Genomic DNA, 25,920 nt, shown 5'->3' on the forward strand with positions numbered 1-25,920 from the left:
TCACAATTCAACTCACTGTGCTACTATAAAGATGTTGTGTGGGCATGGTATTTGTGCATTGAACCAAAAATGTACGAGGACTGTCCTACGTATGGATGAATTGTGCTCCCCTTATCATTGACAGATTGGATTAGGGTCTGTAGTTTCTACAGGAGATCCCATGCTTTTGACTCAACTCTTCTCTGGGCTCTAGTTGGTTGTGCTCATCTACGAGTTCTCATGGACTTCAAATTTTAATCAAATATGAAAAAGTAAAAAAATGGAATATGAATATGTGTTCCAATTTCACTTATTTAGGTGGAATAACAAATGCTCATTTTGGCTAAAATTGGAATATGTATTCCTACTTTCAATTCCCATTTGGTGCACCTAAACAGAGGATTTGAGATTTTTAGAATTTATAGATGCGTATTCCAATCTAATTATTGTTGCCAAACGGACCCTAAGAAACTATAGAACTAGGCACCACATAATACTCTCATGACAAAAAGAAGATTAAATATAAGAAATTCAAAGAATTGTTTTATAAGATTTGTACATTTTCAAGATCAAGCAATCAATACTCTTTCACCCCTCTAAATGTTTTCATATCTTACATTCATGTTGACTAATACAATGATAACTAGAATATTTGATGAAAATCTTCTACCTTTTGGTACTTGATAGATATTAAGTCTCTTTATAAACTCCTATTTTTGATCTAAATTAAGAATAAATGTGCACTTAGCAAATAAAAATATGTAAGTGTTAAGGTAGACTATAAATGATTATTTTTTCTTTTGGGACAATTTTTGTGATAGTTTTTAGCATCTCCTTAATCCTAATGATCGATGATTGTAGTATGGTCCAAAACGTTAATGATAAAAAACTATCACAATTGATCTTAGAAGAGAAAATAATAATCTAATATGGATTGTGGAAAGCTAAAGAACTTAATAGATTATATTTAGCTAAGGAAAAATTAGAATTAGAACTTAAAAAACTGAAATGTTAAGTTATTTAAGTTATAGATTTAAGTAACTAAAAAATTTGAAGGAATTTATTAAAAATACTTGAACCATTAAATAGATTTCTTAAAAATAAAAGTTAATTAGCCTAGTGGGTCCTCTCCCCTACGTATATAATTTCAACAAATTTAGGAAGAGGTTTGGGAGGGCGGAAACTTTAGTCTATACTTGTGGTTAGAACCATGGGAGGGTGTGTTCGATTGGTATATCCTCAAAACATCGGAGAAAATTCGGTGAAAAGGATAAGGGCAATCAGAGGATTGAAAGCGCCAGCAAAAGAAACGACAGGAGTAGGGAGCTCAGCAATTGAAAGGATGGCGAGGACACCAATTCACCTAGGTCTGGTCTGCAGAAAGAGATTGCTCGTTTCCGTCCAAATGTGTCTTTGAAGGAGGAGAAAGACTCTGTCTGAGTCGAATACGAAAGCTCCATTCACTGCAAAGAAAGGCACCTCTAACCCCATGGTGAAAAGCCCATCAATCGTTATTGGCATTTTCCCAGGTATTGGGTTTTAACTTATGGAAAAATCTGCTTAATCTGCTTTCTTTTTCCTTATTGTGTATGCTACAGATATGACCATTGAGCCTATCGTATAACTCAGCACACAAATATATTTTCCATCGGAGGAATCAGGTTTTTTATGTTCTGGATTGGTTTAATCAAATTGATTCAATCATGCTAACTGAAAGTGCTCAGTATACCAATGGAAATGTCTCTGAGGAAATTGGAGAGGAAGAAATTCTGCTTAAGAGTCCTCACAGCAGAATGCTCGGAGGTACAGAGTACAGTTGGTGCAAGGCTTTAGGCGGTGGAACGGGAATCACAGTACTTGCTCTGCATTTTGAACATAGTGTGGACCCAATTCAGCTTCAAGAGGTGGTTCATGCCGTGCAGAGGAATTTTCCTCGTTTGAGGTCTAAGCTGGTGTGGATTAATGGAAACCCTGCATTTTCCGTGTGTCCAGATCCATATGTACAAGTCGAATTTGTGGAGTCAACTGAAACAAGCGAGATTCTCTCTCACATTTCAAGCCCAAATGGAAGCAGCCCACAAATTGACGACTCCAGTACTGATGAGATTAGTATCGATAGTGATGGTAATGAATCGGATACAGATTGCCAGGATTGGCGGTACTTGGTGGAGCATGAATTGAATATAAATCCATGGTTAGATAGTCCGGATTTCCAACAACCAAAGGATATGCTCATTGCTAAGCTTTATCATCTTCCCCAAGGAATTTCTTCCTTGTTTATAATCAGGATCCACACTTCTATTTGTGATAGGGCTTCTGCAGCTACAATTCTGAAAGAGATGTTACACTTATTTTATGGGAAAAAATTTGGGCACCCACCTCCCCGTATAGCATCCCCTTCACGGACAAAAGACTGTGGGTTTAGTGAAGAAGAGTTGAATTTTATGGCTATAGAAGATGCGATTCCTAAAGAGAAGGCTAATAAGCCCTTCTGGGCTCATGGGATTGACTTGTTAGGATACTCTCTGGGCTCCAGGAGGCATTCATATTTGCCATTTGAGGATCCTCAATCTCCTCGCCGTTCTCAGATTGTTCGTTTGTGCTTGAGCTCAGAGGGGACAAGTAGTCTTCAGAATGTATGTTCACTTCCTGTAGAATTATTTTTTGTTTTCAAAGCTGTACTATTATTAACGATTATTTTATCTATGTGATTATTCTTCAAGTAGTCAATTAAGTCTAACATTTTCTTCATGCTCTTAGTACTCATAGAGCAGTCATATCGAATCTAGGTGCCCAAACTCAGTAGTTAGCTATGACTAGAAAAACCCTACAATTCTCTTTGTGCAATAGAATTACTGGCTAAAGAAAACTGTGAAGTAGTCTAGGCAAGAGTTTTAAAAGATCTATTAGGAAAAAATGGTCCGAATATTTTCCGATTTGCGGGGCTAACATAACAGTCATATCAGAGGATTTCGGTGCCCACACTCAGTAACTTTTAGGGACCATAGCTAGAGAAAACATGTCTTATAAGGTCTACCAGGAAAATGGTCCAGTCAAATTCTGGTTTGTAAGTGTTAATACGAGATGTACCACAAGGCTTTTTGTCAAGAAATGCACGTATTATTATTATTGTTATTATTATGGGGTGCCATCTTGGTGAGCCAGGCCATGAAAAAACTTGTACCACCCACGGGAAATTTCCCAGGATTTACTGCTGCGCTATGGGTCCTCAGGCTCAGAAATGGAGCTTATGCTACTTCTAGAACTAAAATGTTACATCAATCTTACAACAAGGTAATAGGGTAGATCTTTTCCTCATTAGGCCAGTAAAGCTAACATGATTTGTTTTCCTTAAGAGGCATTGACTCAACATTTTTGTCATTATTCCTGGATTTTCATGCCAATTCTTGATTGGATGTCTTCCAAACTTCTATCAACTAGTGCAGAGAGGGCTTCTTGATGCAAGAGGGTGAACACACATGAAACCCTCTCACATTCAACAATGGAACTAAAATTAAATGCTAAGAAACATATTTAAAATCTGTCATGAACACTCAAGTTCTTCTTGCAAAACTTCAGAAGTAAAATGATTGTTTTCAGAAATTTACCATTACACATTATTGCAGCCTTATGGGCTGATAAGTACAGAGCAAAACTGATTTAAAAATTGATCTACAACAGCATATATTATCATGCAAAAGCTACAGAAGAATCTCTTTCAACTTGTTCTTCCTTCTCTGCGAATATTCTCCTCCAACCTGCAAATCTTTAACTGAAACTGTTGCTGCTATTAACCATGGATTCACAAATTCCTATTCTGCTACAATAACATCTTTAAACCTGCCTATACATGGTTCCCACTCCTCTCCCAAAAAGCTATGCCCAAGTCCTTTTCTTGTTCCAACTGGTTTACCACTTTCAAAAAATTGCCTAGATGGGGCCAATTGGATTCCCACTCCTCGCAAATAAGGGCTAAACTTAGAAAAAACAGTCAACTCAATATGGATGCCCAGATTCTCCTTTGTGATAGTTTAGGAGCATTTAGTGTGTTGTCTAAAAGCAGAAATTCCCAAAACCAATGCCAAAATGGACACATTTAAATTTCAAACTCGAAAACTGCCTCTTTCCTTTTTGGTTGATGAGGATCGCCATTGACTGGATGTTCCTGCATCACTTATTGAAATGTGCCCTACATCTTGATTTCCACAAAACTCAGAGCTGTTAATTACAGTGTGCTCTAACAGTTTGGAACTCCTTAGATCACCAAAAGCTCTCCACAGATGGAATCCCTCCAAAAGAGCCGGACATTAAGAATCAAATTGACTTCAAGTTGAAATTTCGAAAATGGTCCCAAGAAGACTTGGTCATTGGTCATCTCCAAAATTCATGAACAGTAGTCTTCTTTGCTACATCACCTGCATGTAGAATTTGGCTATTTTGTATAAAAAGAAAATAAGAAAAAACAATTTCTGTTGCATAAATTGTGGAATGATCTATAAGTTATATGATACATTCAGCAAATTTGATGTCTGTGAATGGCCATGGCAGGCTTGCGAGGTGGAAAAAACTACAATGTCTGGAGCTCTAGCAGCAGCAGCGCTGAAAGCAACTGCTGTTCTAAAGGATCTTGGTAATCAGTCAGAAAACTATGCAGTCACCACTCTAGTTGATTGCAGAAGCCTTGTAGAGAACAACTTGCCTGTAAATGTTATTGGTAAGGATTGTCTATTCCAAAAATTCAGTACTGTTCATGCCCTTTCGACATTTTATTGCAAATTTGTGTTGCTTCTACCTTTTTTTCGCTTCCACTTCACAATTTACAATAGGGTGCAGTTATTAGCTTCTGCGCTTGTTAAGCCATTTCAAACACTCATACAAGTGTCTATTGAGGTTTATAGCCCAATTCTGTTTCTATAGTTACCTAAAATATCCTCAGACTTATTTGCTTACAAAGCTACAGTAGCATAGTAGTCTATCATTTCAATGGATGCAGAGTTATTTAATTATGAAGAAATTATGTATTTATGACTGTGTATGCCTCTTGAATCTTGCTGATGTATTATTGTTCCTCTCTCTCTCTCTCTCTCTCTCTCTCTCTCTCTCTCTCTCTCTCTCTCACTCATCTGTATTTAAATTTTGCTTCTTTCCTTAATGCTCATTTTGGTTTTTGGTGGGAGTGAAGGATTCTACCATTCAGCTATTATAAACACCCACAATATTAATGAAGCGGTTAACTTTTGGGAGCTGGCTAGAAGATGCTCAAATGCGCTTGAAACTGCAATGAAAAATAGGAAGCATTTCACAGACATAAGTGATGTTAACTACCTTATGTGCCAGGCGATTCAATATCCAGCTTTAACGCCTTCATCTTCCCTTCGTACTTCACATATTGTGGTGTTTGAAGGACCTATGATAGATGACATGGGCGAATTGGAAAAAGCAATTGGTCTAAAAGACTACATGGGATGCTCTTCCATTCATGGAGTTGGACCGTCTATTGCATTTTTTGATGCTATACGAAATGGAGCTCTGGACTGTGCATGTGTGTATCCCGCACCCCTGCATTCCAAAAAGCAAATGCAAACTTTAATTAGCTGTATGAAGAGTATTCTGGTTAGTGTTTCCAAGAACTAACATAAAATTTGATCAGGCCTGATCATATCAGATTAATTTATTCTATGAATCCATAACTGGGACAAGAATATTATCCGGAAAAAATTCAATGTTCACTAATTTATGGCCATTTCGTTTAACCTGTAATTTGCCATATTTTTTGTTGCTTTGCATTTTGGGTACTTTCTACTTTGATTGCAAACAAATGTAAGTATTTTTTTTGTGCTAGCACATAGAATTGACTACAGTTCTCCCTCTCGCAAGTCCAAACTAGTATTTAGATACATAGATCTTGTCTCTCTAGCTTTTATTTTACGTCAAACCTTTTTTTGAAAAGGGACATTTTTCTAACTGCAAAGAGGTTCCAGAGAAGCCTGCAGATTCCATGAGATAAATCATGATACACTAAATCCCTGTAGATCCCTTTGGAAACTACGAGCTACAAAAATCACTCAGAAGATCAAAGCTACATAGTCTAAGCCAATGAAATTGTATCCGATGGCATAACCATTGTGGGCATAAAGGAAGAATCTAATGTTCCTTACTGATCTGTCGTCTGGTAAGATTGCCTGAATATTATTCAATTCTAAAATTGTCAATATTTGCAGTTCAATGACACATAATCTTCTGAAATGTTGTTTGTCTGGATCATATTTTTTAAACATCAGATAGTAAATCACAGTATAGGATCTAAGATAAAAATACAGAAACAATAATTTGGAAAATGATGGAAAAGAAATACATAAAAATGTATTGTGTGGGTTATATTTGTATTGTTATATGCGGGCTTATAAAGCTATTTCATTTCAACCGCTTGGCTAATTGTCCAATATTCATTAATCTCTAAAACTTAAAACTATTAACTACCAACATTTAAACTTACACAGCATTACTGCATTATCACAAACTAATACTGCAGATTATATAAAACTCTCTTGATCTAAAGGGGACTAATAATGGGCTGGAGCATCCATCATTCTGAACCATCTTGACACTATAAACTTGGTCTCCTATCTTCTTGTAATGATCAATCAGTATCAACATTTGTATGCATCCTCTTTATGGTGGACTATTTTTTTCAAATTCCTATGTAAACAACTTCCAGTGATCTATATCTAGCATCTTGCCACTTCCTCTCATAATTTGAAGATTCATTGACACCACCTATGATGCATGGGCATCCACATGGAGGGAGCGCATCAGAATCTTCCGAGTCTTTTAATTTCTCCATTATATTCCTCAGCAAAAATCAGAATGTGTCCGAAAATAATGCAGCAGAGAAGGGGTGTGCATTTTTTGAAGGAATACTTCTTAAGGCTTTTGTAGCATTTTCTAGAAGTTTTGAGAGTAGGCAGGACAAGTTTAGCTGCTTGTTTTCTAGAATATGAAGGATAGGTTCTTGGGCATAGTTTTTGGTGGGAGATGGAAAAAAGCATGTTTTCGACAGGTGAAGAAGTATTCACAGCAGCAAATGGATTCCAAAATCTGTGGTTGAATTTGGGTAGAGTTTTCTTCTGAAGGTCATAGGTTTGAAGAGCTAGAATCATAGTGAAGGAAGGTATAATGAAGGAGATGAAATATGTAGCACATCTTTAATTGTTTTTTCTGTCGTAGATCAGATCCATTTCAATTTTGCTTTCTTGTTTATCTCGCTTGGAGGCTGCAATTGATGTAATCTCTGTCTTGAGAATTTTATGTAATGTCTTACGGAGAATTTGAACGAATAATCTAAGAGTTTGTTTTGCAGATTTTTTAGTCTGTTTATAGCATCTTCGTTGCTTTTCATTTGTATTAATAGAAAGGGTTTTGTGTGATACCCTTTTCATGTGGCAGAGCAGGTTGATTTTGAGTGTGTAGGTTGCTTTGCCAAAGGGGCAGTTTGCACTAGGATTGAGCTTGTGGGTGTTGTGAAAAATTTAAGCAAGAAGAGCACTGCGGAGTTTAGTAGAGGTGTAGTTAGAAGTGGAGGAAGAAATCCTCTAGATGTTGTTCGTGATGATGATTTTAGAGCCTTGAGAGGGCATGTTGAAGTATTACAAGAAGAAACTAGAAGAGGTTTTGCTCAAAGGAGAGAGCCCAAGAGTGAAAAAGATGAAGTAATAGAAAATGACAATGATACAAGTGGTGCAAAAGATGTAACAACAGCAATAGTTGTGACTGATCTTGATGCAGGAGCATCCTAGGTGTAAGAGCAATCTTGCATCACTCAAAAATATTTTCTTTTCAGTCTTTTCTGTTTTAATAAGGACTAGTAGATAGGGTGGTTACTATTAATGGGCACTTGCTATTTTTAGTAAGTTTGTCATACGAGCTCGGAATGTTCTCATTTTTTACATGAAGGTTCATTTCAAAATTATAAGCCTCCATAAAAATCTCATTGCTCTAGCTTAAGTATTAGAGAAGTTATTGCGGATTTTTGATGGAAAAATTTGTAGAAAAATCTTCAGGCTCACCGTTAGAGGCCTTAGAGTGCATGGATGAGGTCCGAAAATTTGATGGAAGGGCGCTTGTGCGATTCCGAGATTGTAGATTGGGAGTTGGTGTTTTTGAAAAGTAGTTATAATAGCCAATTAGAGCAACGGTTCGAGACTTATGGCCTTTTGAAGTTGGGCCATTGAAATTTCTAAAATAATTTGTCAAAGATGTATTTAGCCAATTCTATATGTATTGTAGGGTCTGTCGGCCCTAGGTATTAAGTTTGGCCATTTAGAATCTTCCTGAGCGACATAAAATTTCCTATTTTAGAAAGGCCCAAACATTGTCTAGGACAACTCTGGGTGGTAGTTCGCAACTTGTCTTGTAGATTATTGTAATGAAGGCGCCCATGTGGGTTAGCATATTATACTTGTGAATTCTATAATTTCGCATTTGCGGCGATAGAAAGAGGTCCATATTTTGTTCTCGCATTTGTTGTTGTTTATTTGTTTCTGTTATGAGTTTATGGTGTATTAAGGGGAGCACCCTTCATCAAGTGGTATCAGAGCTAGAGTTCTTGAGTGCGTGGACAGATCGTTGATTGTGAGGTAGTTCACACCAGGACCGTGGTTTGGGTTGAGCATGTAGACAGATCGCCGATTGCGAGGCAACTTGCACTAGGGTTTTGACGGAAGCACGAAAATAGCTCCACAAAGAGAGCATGGTGGAAGAGCTGTAAGTGTTACACCTGAGGGTTTTAGAGCCCTACAAAGACAAATGCAAGCATTGGAAGGACAAATGTGTAGATGAATAAATCTTCTTGGTAAGAGATAAAAGCAAGGATGAGGACGAAGTAGAAGAAAATACCAAAGCAAAAGATAGTTCTAAACCTAGAGGAAGAGAGATTATTTTAGGGCCATCTCTAAGATTGGAGAAAGACCTAAGTTTGAAGTTCACACATTTTCGAGAAATCTTAACCCAGAAGAGCTGATCGATTGGATTAATGAACTGGAGGAGTACTTTGAGTATGAAATTGATGATCTTGATATGGTCAAGTTTGCTAAGGCGAAATTGAAGGGACATGCAAAGATTTGGTGGTAGGAGGTTCAGTTAGAGCGAAATAGAAAGGGAAAGGACAAAATCACCAGATGGGATTAGATGATAGCTAAATTGAAGCAACAATTCATTCCAGTGGATTATGAGCTTGATTTGTTGAAGAAAATGCAAGGGTTGAAGCAAGCGGGAAAATTTGTTCAAGAGTATACCGAAGGGTTCTACTAAGTTCTCATTAGAATTGGCCATGCAAAAGTTGATAAGGAGAAAGTGGCCCGTTATCTTAATGGGTTAAGGCCAAGTATTCAGGACGAGCTGAGTATGGTTCGAATGAATAGTATTGAGCAGGCATACCGGTTTTCTTAAAAGTTAGGAGAAACTAAGCAAGAAGTTTGACAACAAGAATAGCGGAAGAGGTCGCGGTGGAAGATCTGGCGGATGATCTTATGGAGGTCGTAATGATGATCAAAAGAACACGTATGAGGCTGGAAGTATTAGTTAGAACCAGAGGGGAAACAATTCCAATCGTTTCCGTAACTAGAATAATAGAGATCAGAGAGGAAGAGGTAGAGGACAAGGATTTGGAAGAGGAGGCTTTTGTGGGAAATGTTTTCACTACAGAGAAGAAGGGCATAGAGCATTTGAATGTTCCTAGCGCTAAGGCAGGATAGATGGAAGAACAAAAGGCCAGGCCAGAGTTGCACATGTTGATGAAGATGCTAGATCATCACATTCAGAAGATTCTGAAAGAGGAGAAGTCCTAGTTAACATAAGAGTCCTACTGAGTGATGAGAATGAACTTGATCAAAGGAGCCTGTTTCACACAAGGTGCAGATGTAAAGATAAGTGTTGTGATGTGATCATTGATGGTGGAAGTACTAACAATTTGGTGTCAGAAATGGTCACAAAGTTGAAGTTGAAGAGACAGGAACACCCACGTCCATACCGTATTGCTTGGGTGCAAGATGACCACAAGGTCATGGTCAATGAGCAGTGCTTAGTGAAGTTCAAGATTGGATGTTATCAAGATGAGGTACTTTGTGATATTATACCTATGAACATATGTCATATGTTGCTGGATAGGCCGTGGCAGTTTGACAGGCATGCTATACACGATGGGCGAGTAAATACCTATGCTCTGACGAAGGATGGAGTGAAACATAAGTTGAAGTTGTTGAAGGAGAAAAGAGAGAGAGGTATGTAGTGCTGTTAGAATATGTTTTGTTGATGGAAAAGAGTTTCTCAAAGGTATGAAGCGTGAGCATATGTGTTTTGCTATAATTCCTAAAAATAGTAAAGAAGAAGTAGAGGAGGTACTTGTAGAAGTTGAAGATATGTTGGGAGAGTTTTTTTTATATTGTATTGGATAATGTACCTGATGGATTAGCCCCAATGAGGAAGATCGGTCACTAGATAGATTTGGTTCCAAGAGCCAGTTTGCCAAACAAGGCAGCACACAGAATGCCACCAGTAAAAAGTGAAGAGTTGAACAGACAAGTTCACGAGTTATTGCAGAAGTGGTTGATTCGAGAGTTTGAGTCCATGTGCTGTACTAGCAATATTAGCAACAAAGAAGAATGTAGGATGTGCACAAATTCTCGCGCTATCAACAAGATCACAATCAAGTATAGATTTCCATTGCCAAGGACGAATGATATTATGAGATGTTTGAGTGGGGTTGAGTATTTCATAAAGATAGATCTGAAGAGTGGGTACCATCAGATTTGTATCAGAGAAGGTGATGAGTGGAAGACTTCTTTCAAGACAGAAGAATGACTATATGAGTGGTTAGTCATGCCTTTTGGGCTAACCAATGCGCCAAGCATTTTCATAAGGCTCATGAATGAGGTACTGAAGGAGTTTTTGGGTAAGTTTGTTATCGTTTACCTGGAGGATATTTTGATCTTTAGTAAAACATTGGAGGAGCATTTGATTCATATTTGCAAAGCGTTTGATAAGTTGAGGGAAGAAAAGTTGCTGATAAATCTGAAAAAGTGCAGTTTTGTAAAGGAGTTGGTGTACCTGGGATTTGTAGTTTTAGTAGAAAGTCTGAAAATGGACCTAGAGAAAGTGAAGGCGATCCTTGAATGACTTACTCCAAGGAGTGTGACAAAGGTAAGATCTTTTCATGGATTGAATAGTTTTTACATAAAGTTCATAAGAGGTTTTAGCAGTATTTGTGGACCCCTGACTGAAACAATGAGAGGGGATATGAAAGAATTAAAGTGGACTATAGGAGCAGATAATAATTTTAATATGTTGAAACAGAAAGTTATTGAGCAACCTGTTTTAGCACTTCCTGATTTTAACAAGGTGTTTTACGTAGATTGTGATGCTAGTGGTATTGCAATAGGAGCTGTTTTGAGCCAAGAAGGTAGACTTGTTGCTTATTTTAGTGAGAAATTGAATGATGCCAAAAGAAAATATTCTGTTTGTGATCAGGAATTTTATGCTATAGTTCAAGCATTGAAGAAGTGGAGACACTATCTTCTTCCTAAGGAGTTTGTTTTGTATACTGATCATCAAGCTTTGCAATATTTGAGCAATTAAGTAAAATTAAACCAAAGACATTTGAAGTGGGTTGAGTTTTTACAAAGTTATACATTTGTTTTGAAACATAGGAGTGGGAAGTCTACAAAGTTGCATATGCTCTTAGTAGAAGACAACTTTTGCTGACATAAACATAGATAGAGGTGGTTGTGTTTAAGGAACTCAGTACTTTGTATCTAGATGATCTTGATTTTGGTGGAGCGTGGAAGGCTTGCACGAAACTTGGTACACTTGATAGGACAAAATGGTTGGATTTCATGATCCAGGACAGTATGTTGTTCAAAGGAAGCTAGTTGTGCATTCCCAAAAGTTCAATGAGAGAGAATCTCATCAAGGAGAAGCATAGTGGAGGATTGGCTGGACATTTTGGCCAAGATAAAACCATAGCTTTGGTTGTTGAGAATTATTACTGGCTACAGTTGTAGCAAGATGTAAAGAAGTTTGTATAGAGTTGTAGAGTATGTCAGATGCCGAAAGGAGTGAAACAAAATACAGGGTTGTATCAACCATTACCTGTACAAGAGAAACCATGAGAGGATGTTAGCATGGATTTTGTTCTTGGATTATCGAGGACACAACATGGGCATGATTCGATTTTTGTGGTGGTTGACAGGTTTCCAAAGATGACACATTTTATTCCTTGCAAGAAGTCTAGTGATGTTGTTGATCTGGTAGAGTTGTTTTTCAAAGAAGTGGTAAGACTACATGGTTTGCTTAAGAGTATAGTTTCAAATTGAGATACTAAATTTGTTGGGTATTTTTGGCGTACATTGTAGAAAAAGTTGAAGACAGATTTAAAGTTCAATTCATTGCATCATCCACAAATTGATGGACAAACATAAGTTGTGAATCTAGTTTGGGAAATTTACTAAGATGTTTGGTTGATGACAAGCCAAAATGATGGGATTTGATTTTACCACAGGTGGAATTTGCATATAACAAATTTTTATTTATTTGTTGATGGAAACAACTGAATTACATAGATATCGGCATCTTTGCCATTACAAAGCTGATTACAACATTACGAGTAAGCGTATATTTAAACCAGAAGCCGTCCTTTGGTTAAGCTACCACGTGCAGGGGGATCCAATCCGTCAAAGTCACCCAGGGGTCGAACCTGGCCCAAACGCGTTTCCGGGGGTTTGAACCTTGGTGGATGGCAATTTCAACTGTACCATCATCCTCACCAATTATGCCCAACCAATTGAGCTACAACCCTTTGACCATATAACAATTTTGTTAATAGGAGTACTGGTAAATCACCATTTCCAGATTGTATGTGGGAGTAGTCCGAGAAATGCTTCTTGAATTGAGGCAGTTGGATAAATGAGAGATAAGTAGTGCTGAAACAAAAGAATTTGTTGAACATTTGAAGTACATCCATGAGGAGGTGAGGAAGCACATCATAAAGCTGAATACACAATACATGGCTAAGGCAGATGTGAAAAGGAGGTATAAGGAATTGTAGGTTGGAGATGAAGTCATAGTTCATTTGAGAAAGGAGCATTTTTTAGTGGGTACATATAATAAGCTAAAGATGAAGAAGTTTGGACCGTGCAAGATAGTGAAAATGCAAGGTTCTGGAAATGCTTATGAAGTGGAGTTGCCTGCTAAATTGAATATTTCATTAGTATTTAATATTTCAGAGTTGACAAAGTATTATGAAGGAGGTGATGGAGATGAAGTTGCAGAAGCGCAGTGGAGTACTCCAACAGCTAGTTCGACTACAAAGGAGATCGAGGAGATACTGGACAACCGTGTTGAAAAAAGTACAAGGAATAGAACTTATGAAGAATACTTGGTCAAATGGAAAGGGAGGCCAATAGAGGATTCATCATGGTTAGCAAGGGAGGAGGTTAATCGTCTTGGTTTTCCTCTGAACACCTAAGATTTGACAGAGTCACTTCTCAAATTACCTTGGGTGTCTAATGTAGGAGCATCCTGTGTGTAAGAGTAATTTTGCATCATCCAAAAATGTTTTCTTTTCAGTTTTTTCTATTTTAATAAGAACTAGTAGACAGGGTGTTTACTAATTATGAGAATTTGCTATTTTTAGTAAGTTTGTCTTATGAGCTCGAAATGTTCTTATTTTCTACATGAAGGTTCATTTCAAAATTATAAGCCTACCATAAAAATTTCGTTGCTCTAGCTTAAGTATCAGAGAAGTTATTGCAGATTTTCAGTGAAAATTTTTGTAGAAAAATCTTCAGGCTCACCGTTGGAGACTTTAGAGTGCTTAGATGAGGTCCGAAAACTCAACGAAAGGGTGCTTGCAGGGGTTCGAGCCTTTAGATCAGGAGCTGACGTTTTCGAAAAGTGGTTATAATAGCCAATCAGAGCAATGCTTTGAGAGTTATGGCCTTTGAAAGTTGAACCACCGAAATTTCTAAAATAATTTGTCAAAGATGTATTTAGCTGAGTCTATATGTATTGTAGGGTCTGTTGGCCCTACGTATTAAGTTTGAGCATCTAGAACCTTCTTGGGCAGCATAAAATTGCCTATTTAAGAAAAGGCCAAACATTGTCTAGAACAACTCTAGGTGGTAATTTGCAGCTTGTCTTGTAGATTATTGTAATGAAGGTGCCTATGTGGGTTAGCATATTATATTTGTGAATTTTATAATTCCGCATTTGCGATGATAATAAGAAGTCCAGATTTTGTTCTCGCATTTGCTGTTGTTTCTTTGTTTTTGTTATGAGTTTATGGTATTAAGGGGAGCACCTTTTATCAAATCTTATGATGAGGGTATTGTCAAAATAGAAAAAAGAAACCAAAAATTGATGCTCCTACATTCAGTGTAAATTTGAATCTTGAAGAATTAATGATTGGATAAGTGACATGGAAGATTTTTTTTGAATTTTGAAGTAGTTGAGGACCTTGATAGAGTGAGATTCATAAAGACTAGCTTGAAGGGACATGCATCTATTTGGTGGAAAGAGGTGCATAAAGACAAGATAACTAAATGGGATAGGATTATTGAGAAAAGAAAAGGCAATTTATTCTAGTTGATTACAAATAAGAGTTGTTACACAAGATGCGAAGTCTTAAAGGAGGAAGAACAATGAAAGAGTATACAAAAGAGGTCCATAGGATTTTGATGCATTCTAGTTTGCCTTGAAGATTGAAGAAAGTTTGAACAAGAATTTTGAGAACAAGTAAAGAGGAAGATGTCGAGATGATAAGAAAGATAAAAGATCATATGGAGATTGGGATGAGGATTCAAATATAAAAATCTATGGAAAATGAAGACCAAGGCAACACCAATAATTAGAGAGGAGAATTCACAAACTTTGTAGGGATCAAATTTCAAGAGGATGAGAAAGATTGGATTTTATTTTAATTTAAAAAATTACAAGATAACTTGTTTTCAATGTGGAGGACACAAAGCATATAAATGTCCAAAAAATGGAAACACAAGAAACACAAATTAAAGCAAAGTGAGAGTTGCCAATGTGAACAAGGAAGTAGTCATCATAATTTGAAGATCTAGAAAATAGAGAAACACTTGTTGCCAAAGGAGTCTTGATGAATGCAAGACAAAAATTAATTCAAAGGAAAATTTTATTTCAAACAAGATGCAAGGGCAAGGTATGTAATGCCATTTTTTTTTTTTATGGCAAAAGCATAGACAATCTAGTTTCAAAAGAAATGCTAAGCAAGTTGCAATTAGAATGAAGGAGACACCCACATTTATATTAGATTGCTTGATTGTAGGACGATTGAATTTTTTGGTGAATGAACAATGTTTAGTTAAATTTAAGATGGGAGATTGCTATAATGAGGTATTATATGATATTATGTCAATGAATGCTTGTCATATGTTATTAGGAAGACCATGGCAGTTTGACAAGAAGGCAACAAATAATGGTTAATGTAAACAATCACCCATTGATGAAGTTTGACATAAACTAAAACCCCTAAGAATGATGAAAAGGTACGTAAGATCATTGGCACATGTTTAAGTGAAGGAGTTAAAAAATCATGAAGAATAGGATTTGCTCATGCAAGTTGCAATAATGGCAATTGCATTTTGGAAAAGCATATTGACATTTTTAATGGAGAAGGAAAATTGTTTTTATTTTTGTGAGAATATTCTTAAATCTGATTTGTTTAAGGATAGTAAGATTGGTTTAGTGAAGAGTGTTGTAGAAATGAAGGTACACGTGAGTAAGAAGACAAGCAATTGAAGGTTTTGCTATTTGATGATCCCTTGAGTGATAAATAGATTGTTGAAGATGAAGATCTTGTAACTAATAGTTTCGGTTGCACAATGGGAAAAATGAATCCCTTGATTATTTTACGAACATTAATGTTAATGAAAAGGAGAAAAACTTTGCAACTAAACCCTATATTATAAAAGACAGATAGAAAGAGGGACACACTGTTGTACAAGAGAAAATGGACAAACTGTTGCAATAGTTTCAAGGAAAGAGGTAATGAATAAATATGATTAGTCTACTAAAGAGGATGACATCGAAGCTTATGATTTCCCAAAGATTCCTAGTACTATTGGTGGGAGCTAGATTATGTGAAAAGAGGGAGAAAGAGGAAAAATTAAAGATGGAAGAGACATCAAATTGGAGAAAAAACTAATAAGGTACCTTCAAACAAAAGGCAGAGTAGTGGATTCAAAATAAGCACAAATTTTATATATGCTTTTGAGTTTCATTTTGGAAACATTTTTTTTCTACCGTGGGTGTTTGATGTAGGGGTATACAAATGGAGGGAGCCCATCATAATCTTTTGACTATTTTATTTTCTCTTCTATATTCCTCCTTTAGTTTGACTCTAAAATTAGGAAAAATCAGAGCGTGTCTAAAAACAACACAATAAAGAATCATACATTTATTTTTTAAGGAATACTTCTTTAAGGTTTTCATAGCATTTCCTAGAAGTTTTGAGAGCATGGGGACAATTTTAGCCTATCATTTTCCAAATTTGAAGGATAGGTTTTGGGACATAATTTTTAATTGGAGATGGAAAAAGATATGTTTTTGATAGGTTGAAAGAGTAATGCTAATGACAAAGGATACCTAGTAGAGTTTAAAGGATGTATTCACAAAATTCCACAAAGCTTGAGATATTTGATAATTATCGGGAGACAGAAAAGAGGTAACTTATTCCATTTGAGCACTACGGTTAATGATTGCTTGGTTGCAAAGATTGAGGATAGTTGGTTATGACATAAAAGATGTTGTCGTGTGAATACTAAATTAAGTAAGACTAATGCAATTAGAGGGTTACATGCCTTAGTAAAATCAGACAATATTATGTGCAAAGATTTCCAATTGGGTAAGTTGACAAGTACTACTTTCAATAGAAAATCTTTTTCATATGAGAACTTTTTAGATATGGTATATACGAATCTTTATGGGCCAATGAGAACTAGAAGTCATTATGGTGATAAATATTTTATGCTTTTTGTTGATAACTATGGTAGAATGGTGCATGTTACTTTTTTGAGAGAAAAGTCAAAAATGTTTTAATAAGTTCAAAATCTTTAAAGCTATAGTTGAGAAGGAAAGTGGAAAGAACCTGATATGCTTAAGATCAAACAGAGGTAACAAGTACACTTGGGAAATTGTTGACTATTATGACATGAATGGAATTAGGTGACAAATGTTAAATTTGAGAACTCCCCAACATAATGGTACAACAAAAAGGAAAAATAGAACCATTGTCGATGATGCAAGAACAATGTTGTTGTAAGAAAATGTTGCAAAGACCTTTTGGAGAGAAGCTATAAGTACTACAGTCTACACACAGAATCAGGTACAAGTAAAAAAGGGGAATTGTAAGACATCTTATGAGATGTGGTATGTTCAAACTCTTAGTGTGAATTATTTCAAATTCTTTGGTAGTAGATGCTACATCAAGATAGATTCTTTCACTAGAAAGTTTGATGCAAAGAGTGATGAAGGAATTTTTCTAGACTACTCTAGCAAGATCAAGGCATATAGATGTTGGAATAAGAGAACTAACAAGATGATTGAAAGTGCAAACGTTAAGGTTGATTAATTTCTAGATACACCTGAGGTGATCAAGAAATAAAGATAGGTCAGGATATGATTTTTTTTTTTGGGATTCATGCTAAAATAAGTTTTGAGGGGACTTAAGACCCCATACAAAAATCATCAAGAGATAAGCATTCAGTCCATAATGTCAAAGTAGCAGATAAAGCCAGGTTTTACAAGGACATAGAACTTTAGTAAATAACACATTACAACTTAGATCAAAATCCCACAAAAGGAGACACCTAATAACTGTTGGAAACAACAAGGATCAAGAGACGTGACTAGGACCAATGACCAAAAACTAGACGATTACGATCAAAAAATCAAAAAGCCAAAAAAGAAAGTGGAGCACTAGACTAGCTTTTTCATAGCCTTATCCAGGTTCTTCCCAAGGTTGACCACTTCTTCAATTGATTCCTTTGGAGTCAAACTAGGAGCAACCTCAATTTCCTTCTTCGTTCTCAACCTGTAACACTTATTGGGACCTCCACTTAAAGAGACATCAACATGGGACACAATTTCCTCTGCACTTCTCTTACCCAAACCAACAACAACAACACACAGACTAGAAGTCACCATATGCATGTTCTACTCACTATTTTTGACAAGATGGCGAAGTTTGGCCTCATAATCCAGAAGTTTACCTAGTATATCTCCTACCTTAGCCTCTAGCTCCAGCCTTTTGTTTTTCTCTATGTCTAGGCTTGCCTATAGATCCTTGACCATTCTTTTCAAAGAATTCATCACGTTATACATCCAGGTATCAACCATGAGAGAAATATTAGCATGCATTTTAGCTTTGTGAAGAAATTCAAGATTTCCCTCATGATTCTCCCTAACCATTTCATCAGGTTCATCAATTACATAGTTTCCTTGCTCCTTGCCTTGCCTTGTATTAATTTCTAAAATTATAGTACCATCAGGAACTGTAAACAAATCCTTTTCCTCCACAAAATTCACACCTTCTTTTGGCTCACCAACATTCTAGTCCTCATTCATCGAGTTTTCCATATGTCTGTCAAGTTGAAAAACCTGGGCATCTTGCAACTCTTTCTCCTTATCACCCTGTAGAGCATCTTTCTTCCTTGATTCCTTCTCCATAACAATCTCCTTCACATGATCCCCTTTATTGTCTATGGTCCTATCCTCCTCTACTTTATTAATATTCTCAGTAGAAGGCTTCTCCTTTTTATCTTGACTTTTAGTCTCGTTATGACTTTCGTCCTCATTCCTTTTCCTTTTCATTTTCTTAGTTTTAGGAGTTTCAGTGGTATAATCCTTTTTGTTAGATACAACCTTCCAACCCTCACCACTTTTGTTCATAGATTTAGCAGAGGTGTCACCCTGGCTACCAAAATAGCCCTCATTGTTGGAGCTACACCCTCCACTATTAGTGATATTTTCTTGAACTTGACAACCATTATGATCCTTATTTTCCTCTTCCCCAGAATCCGAGTCATTCTCATATTAGTCTCTATTTTGTGTTTTTGACCATCTTCTTTCCCATTCCAGAGACCAACTTCCTTTTTTTCTTAGAGGCCCTCACTTGCTCATCCTTAGCCTCCATACCTTTTTTACCATCTCTAGAGCTAGTCTTGCCCTTCTTCACAAACCTCTTCTTTGTCGAGCCCTTAAGGGTTTTACGTTTATTCTTCATAGAAGACACTGACGCCCCCAGAAACCTATCCCTATAGTACTTTGCAAACAAGAAGATTAATTCTTCATGAAGAATATGTTGGCTTTCTATTCTGTAATGAGCCAAAAGCCCTTGTAAAAGGCAATTCTTGAGATAGTGGGGAAATGAAATTCTATCCTTATACTGAAAGTGGTTAAGGAAAACAAAATGATAATTATTCACCCTTTTAGAACAACAAACAAAATAAAGTATTCCTTAACACAAGATAAAACTTCTTGCCATAAGTCCTTAATCTTCTCTAGATCAAGAAATCCCCCACTTTGACTAATTTCTTCTCCTCTGATGTTTTAGGGAATTTCTTCAATGATGCATTTGAAATCTTAGTTTCCTTATTAAATTTTATATCATTATTAGGAAGTCCTGCAATTCCAACTAAAAATTCCTCATCAGGATATGATGTTTATACAACTAAAAGTGCAAGAAAAAGTTGTACAAAAAAATGAAGGGAATGTAGAGGTGCAACTTATGAATGAAGAAGAAAAAATAGCTGAATTGATATTGCCAAGGTATGTGAGATTGAATCATTTTCCTAATTAGATTATTGGAGATAAGAATGCATGCATGTAGACAAAAAGAAAATTAGAGAAAGTAGATGCTTATTGTTTGAGATGGAACCAAGAATAGTTAATCAAGCCTTGAAGAGTGTTGATTGGGTTAAAGTTATGGAAGAACTTGTTCAGATCAACAATAGTTATACTTGGACTTTGGTGTCCAAACTAGAGAACACAAATGTGATTGGTACAAAATAGGTCTTTAGGAACAAATTGAATGAAGATGACAAAGTTATCGAGAATAAAGAAAGATTGGTCTAAGGGTTATGCATAAGGAGGTTTGAATTGTGGTCAAACTTTTGCACAGTAGCCAGACTTGAAGGAGTAAGGATATTATTATCACATTCTAGCTACAAGCAATTCAAAGTTTAGCCAGACTTGAAGGAGTAAGGATATTATTATCACATTCTAGCTACAAGAAATTCAAAGTTTATAAGAAATCTACCTTTTTGATCAAGACATTGTTTGCAAGTTAAAGAAATCTTTATATGGTTTGAAATAATCCTCAAAAACATGGTATAAAAGGTTACACTCATACTTAGTGAAGATTGGTTTAGATTGGTTTCAATGGAATAAGCAAGGATGGCAATGTGTATATGAAATTGGAAGGTGAGATTATTAATTGCCGAAGTCTTTGTGGATGACATTATCTTTGGAGGCGATGGTACCTTGAGTATGAATTTTGCTGAAGAGATAAATAAAGAATTTGAGATGTCCATGATTGGAGAGAAAATTCTTCATTAGACTATAGGTAATGCAAATAGAAGATGAAATTTTCATTTGTTAGCCAAAATATGTCCAGGAGGTGTTGAAGACTTTTGACAAGGAAGATTCAAAAGTAGTAGGTACACTGATGGTCACAGTTGTAAATTGTCTAAGGAAGATACTTCAAATTTAATCAAATGGTGACATGTGAGCTATGTGAAGCAAAATTCAGAAGATTGCCCATGATCTCAAATGAAAAGTGATAACTTGTTAAGAGTCCTCAGAATAGATTGTCTCATTTGGTTAGATAAGTGATTGATAAATAGGGTTTTGTGAGGGTTCCTAATGAATGGACCAACAGGGGGAAGATTGTCTCCAAGTTGTTAGAAACTCATGATAGACTACAACCTGAGATGTCGAAGGAAATAAATAGATCGAACACACACTAAACTTGGAGATTTGAGATTTTGAGGTTTTGACTATGAAGTGACTAAAAATATGCTTGAAGTATTCAGGATTCAATTAGTATTTGACACATGCTAGAAGAATGTTTTTTGATGAAGCAATGCCTTTGTCATTTCTTCCCTTTTTTGTTGGGGCTATTTGTTGTGGTTTCACAATGCACACCCGATTTCTCCTAGAAATGGGGACCCCTTGGTAACTTTTTGCTTTTCGAGACCCCTAGTTCGAGGTTTGAGTCATTTTTAGGGCTCTACCTAGAGTCTGGGTCCTGCTTGGTCCTCTACCTGGAAAACCCATGTGTCGGAACTAAGGGATTTGAGGAAGCGGTAGAATTTTTACATTAAGGTGTGCACTAGCACACCTAGTGCACGTGTACACCTACCATAGGTGCACGAGTGCGCTAGATGAACTAGTGCACATGTGCACCCTTTTTGAGGTGTGCACTTGTGCACATGCACAGGTGCACACATCATAAAAGGTGCACATGGTCCTAGGTCTATAAATACTCGGGACCACCCCTGCTCCTTATTCATTATTTTCCTTCAGAGCAATGTGAGCGCATATCCTCACCCATAGAGGTGCGCTAAACTCCTCTCCTACACACAAAACACGTAGTCAACAAATCCAAGGTGCACACATACACACCTTTCATGAAAACCTAAACTAAATAAACCTAGGTAATGGTGCACATATGCGCACCATTTTAGACCCTTAACCATGTGAACCTTAAGCCTCCCTAAAAAGCACATGCAATGTGCATAGTAGCACACATGCACATGTGTGCACTTGTGCACTTAATAACCTTACAAAGGTTATTTAGTGCACCTAGCGCACCTATCAAGGTGCGCTAAATTGCATAAACAAAGCTAAAAGAGGGATTTGACTGATTTTGCGAGGGTTTTAGGGTTATGGGTCTAGGTTTTGTTAGGGTTTAATTTCAACCCTTCAGACTGATGTGTTTATATTTTGTGCAGATAAAATGGCTTCCTCCTTCTCCTCACTCACGAGAAGATTGCTCCAAAACCAGTTGTCTTCAAGTTTCAAGGTGCACCAAAGGAATCACACTTTCAGGATGCACATTCAGAGATTAGAGATGTTGAGTTGGGACATATAGACTAGAACACATTCCTAGTACTTTGCAACATGCCTAAGGAGAGGTCCCCAATGATCTAAACACTTTTAAGGTTAGGCTTGTTTTATGTGGCCTCACATCCCACATTAGTGCAATCTTCGGAGCTTGTCATGGCCTTGGCAGATAATTATGTGTTAGAAGAAAGAGTTGTGAAGAGTATAATAGGGGAGATAGTCCTGGACTTAAGACCAAAGAACATTGAGAAAGTTTTCCATCTCCCAAGAGCTGATCAATATGTGAAAATTACTTATCATTAAGCTGAAAGATGGTATAGGGAAAATGAAAAGGAAGTTAAATAAATCATATAATCGTCATTCTTGATTGATAGAACACCGGTGGGATGAAGAGAAGACAAGGTAGATATGACTAGAGGATACATGAAGGATGACATCAAATACTCCATTGTGCTTGTAAGCAGGGTTATGGGTCTACCAACAATTGGGCACCTGAATATTTGGATGGTACATTTCATCGAGACAATCTGAACAACTAAAATGCCAATTGATTGGGCCACAATACTAAGTGAAAACTTAGATGAGCAATTGGTATGAGTCAAATCCGACCCCAAGTTTTACATGACATCATACTTGGTGTATTTACTAGCAGCAAGGACAACTGACTATCTAAGATTGTATAAGAAGGGAAGCATGTAAGATGCTAATGCTTGGCCTTATGTGGGATATCCCCAACTCGTAAAGAAGAAGCTCTTGGATCAGAGAAAAAAATACATAATAGTGAATGGTGCTTTCATTTTTGCAATCATTTGGTTCATTGAGGGTGATTATGCCAAGAGGACGTCAGTAGAGGCAACAACAAGGATTGCAAAGATGGGTGCCTATTACATCCAGTTCAAGACATTTACCTACCTAAGGGTAGTAGGTACAATTGTGAATTCGAAGAAACTCGTGAGATATCCATCAGATAGGCTCATTTTACTGGAGATTACAATACAACCCACATCTGCATATGACAGAGTGAGGAAACAACATAAGAAGACTTGGGTATGACCCATCACTATAGGTCCATCTGAAGTTGAGCGGAAACAAGATATCATGACCTTTGATATAAAATGGGATCAATATTGCTTGGAAGATTACAACTCTCCTCGTCCATTTTTTGATAATATTGGAAAAGTTCAACTTTTGGCAGGAAAATAATTTGTCCATGAAGATGTAGTAGAAGATCATTAGATGAACGTGATAGATGACTATGATATCCAAATTAGGGATTATTGTAAGATGAATCTATATCTGGTAGGAAGCGCCTTGAAGATAAAGATCCCACTAAAGGCTGTCCAACAAGACACTCAAGAGGTCTTAGATCCCTTGTACAATCGTGACAAGATGTTTGATAGACCAATTATGAATGCAGAGGTTGACAGGGAAGAGAATGCAGATATCAATAATAGGGTGAGACATGTAATTCAATTAACAAGAGACTAAATCAAGAAGCCCTTTAAGTTGGACCCAGTTCCTCAGACAATCACCTTCCAAGCCACAACATGCCTAATAAAGGGTAAAGGTGTAAAAGTTATAGTGCCAACATTCCCTGCCCAATCTCCAGTTAGGGCGGAAATAGTATATAAACATGATAGGGATGTTGGTTACTTTAGAGACGATAAAGGGAAGAATAAGAGGAAAAGAGCTTCTCCAAAGCAAATTGAACTTGAAGTTGAAGAACATCAACAAGAAGAGGTGACTCAAGCCCAAGAGGCAGCTCAAGCACCTGAGAACCAAGAGCCTCAAAATGAAGAAGCAACTCAAACTTAGGATATTCCACAAGTGCCTTCGCTAGAACAAGAATAGGAACAAGCCCCAAAATGAGAAGCACAGGAGGTATCCCTGCCTGCACAAGAGGAACAAGCCTCTCCTTCACTTGCTAAGAAAGCTAGAGTTTGACCTATTGTTAGAAGGACTAGGAGGCAGAAGATACAAATAAAGGTTATACCTATTCCTCTAGTCCCATAAACCATCCCTGAAGAGGATGAATAAGATGAAAAGGACAATTTCCCATTGAGTCAAAGGACACACTTGGCAAGGGTTGTCGAGGAAAAGAGGAGGAGCTCCACCATCACACCGCCATCCATTCCCAGGCAACCAATTGAGGTTACAACTTCAGAGGATGAGCAACAACAGTGTATAGATCAACACAAAGGGCAGGGAACATATATTTTCGACATATCTGATTTCGACTTTATGTTGGTAGGGACTAAAATGGTGCGTGATAAAATATGAGATACACCTACGAACCAACTTTTGGGAGAGGATTGGAATCAAATTCCATGTCTACCACAAGGATCTCTGGGTACCTCACCACCATCATTTCAAGATTTGTCATTTTTGGACAAGGGATCAACCACTCCTCTCCCTTTTGTCATTGAAGAAGAGAGAGCAGTGCGTGAAGAAGAGCCTAAACAAAGACCAGCCGATGAAGTATCTGAGGAAGGATAGATACCTGAAGAACCTCAACAAGCTTCTCAAGTTACATAGACAGGGACTTTAGATACAACAGATAGGGTCAAAAAATGTAGATGTCTCGCAGAAGGAGAAGACTCTAGAAATGAGTGATAAAGGAAAAGGGCATGCTAGACAAACCTCCTCTTCAACCAAATACTTGTCTCCTATGCGCACTGCACCAACCTGGTTGAAGAGGGAAGTTATGGCCCAACAAAAGCAATAACTGAACATGAATGAAGAGGAGAGTATGGATGCGATAGTCGAAGCCATCAAGAGGCCTAAGCCACCTACGTGTGACGCACAACAATTGACCTTCATAATGAAGAATAGAGATCAAGACCTACTTGCTCACATAGCCATTCCTCCTCCACATGCTGAGATCAAAGATTTGACTGCTAAGGACTATCAGATTATAGAAGTCCTATTTGGAAAGCCCACAGTAGATACAACTAAAGTAATGATCATTACGAGCGCTATGGAGGTTTTTAGGCATTTTGATGATAATGAGAATGAATTGATAAAGTTGCACAAAGAAAATAAGCTACTAAGAGGATATCTACATGAAATTGTAGGTCCATTGGATCAAGACCACCTAGAGGTTACTTTCACTACGACACTAGAGAGGAGAAATAAGGGGAGTGTCCAAGTTGATTCATTTTTGGGAGGATGTCAATAATGGCGTGACAATTTTGAGAAGAAGGGTGTAGAGATAATACAAGCTAATTTGAACTTGTTGCATAATGTTCATTCTAATGCGAAGAAACTGGTATCTATAATAGACTAGGATTTTGGGCTTATGGATGAGGTACATACTTGGGGAAAAGACCTTCAAGCACTCCAAACAATAAAAGGTCAAACGTATCGTACACTCATGGAAGTGTATACAATATATGAGATTGATAAACTTGAGGATTGGATTGAGAAGACAACTATCGGAAATAAGGTCATGGAAGAACTTCATGAAGATATTTAGAAGTTAAAAGACCAGTCTCAAGAGAAAATTTTGGATGCAAATAGTATTAAGATGCTATTTCCCTTGAGATTTTTGAAGATGAGTTGAAGAAAAAGCTCAAGTTAGTACAAGCATTGGTTCAATTTTGAAGAACTTTCAAGGATGCTTTGTATGATGAAGATATTAGGTAGGCATTCAAGGCTAAAGAGGTATTGTTGAGACTTGATGGTAGACTTGGCGATTTTGCGGAAACTTGAATGGATATTAGTAACTATTGGCAAACATTTAGGCATAAATATGAGGCATTAGATTTATTGGAAACTTCCCAAGTGATGGAGATT

General features: G+C 36.9%; 1 protein-coding gene across 2 annotated transcripts; it reads left to right on the forward strand.

Moving 5' to 3' along the window:
* Window positions 1–1,146: 1,146 nt before the first annotated feature.
* LOC149530720 (uncharacterized) lies at window positions 1,147–5,732 on the forward strand. 2 transcript variants are annotated; one of them, XM_089809311.1, is made up of 4 exons: window positions 1,200–1,471; window positions 1,578–2,615; window positions 4,528–4,693; window positions 5,162–5,732. In XM_089809311.1, exons 2-4 carry the CDS (start codon window positions 1,683–1,685, stop codon window positions 5,611–5,613), a joined length of 1,551 nt encoding a protein of 516 aa, XP_089665437.1. In that variant the 5' UTR covers window positions 1,200–1,471; window positions 1,578–1,682; the 3' UTR covers window positions 5,614–5,732. The 2 variants fall into 2 exon arrangements, with proteins under 2 accessions (XP_089665436.1, XP_089665437.1); XM_089809310.1 differs by having other exon boundaries at window positions 1,147–2,615.
* The last annotated feature ends 20,188 nt before the right edge of the window (window positions 5,733–25,920 follow it).

This window comes from Cupressus sempervirens, chromosome 11 (assembly GCF_028749045.1).
Source record: "Cupressus sempervirens isolate cs-2001-9-10 chromosome 11, ASM2874904v1, whole genome shotgun sequence".
NCBI lineage: Eukaryota > Viridiplantae > Streptophyta > Pinopsida > Cupressales > Cupressaceae > Cupressus > Cupressus sempervirens.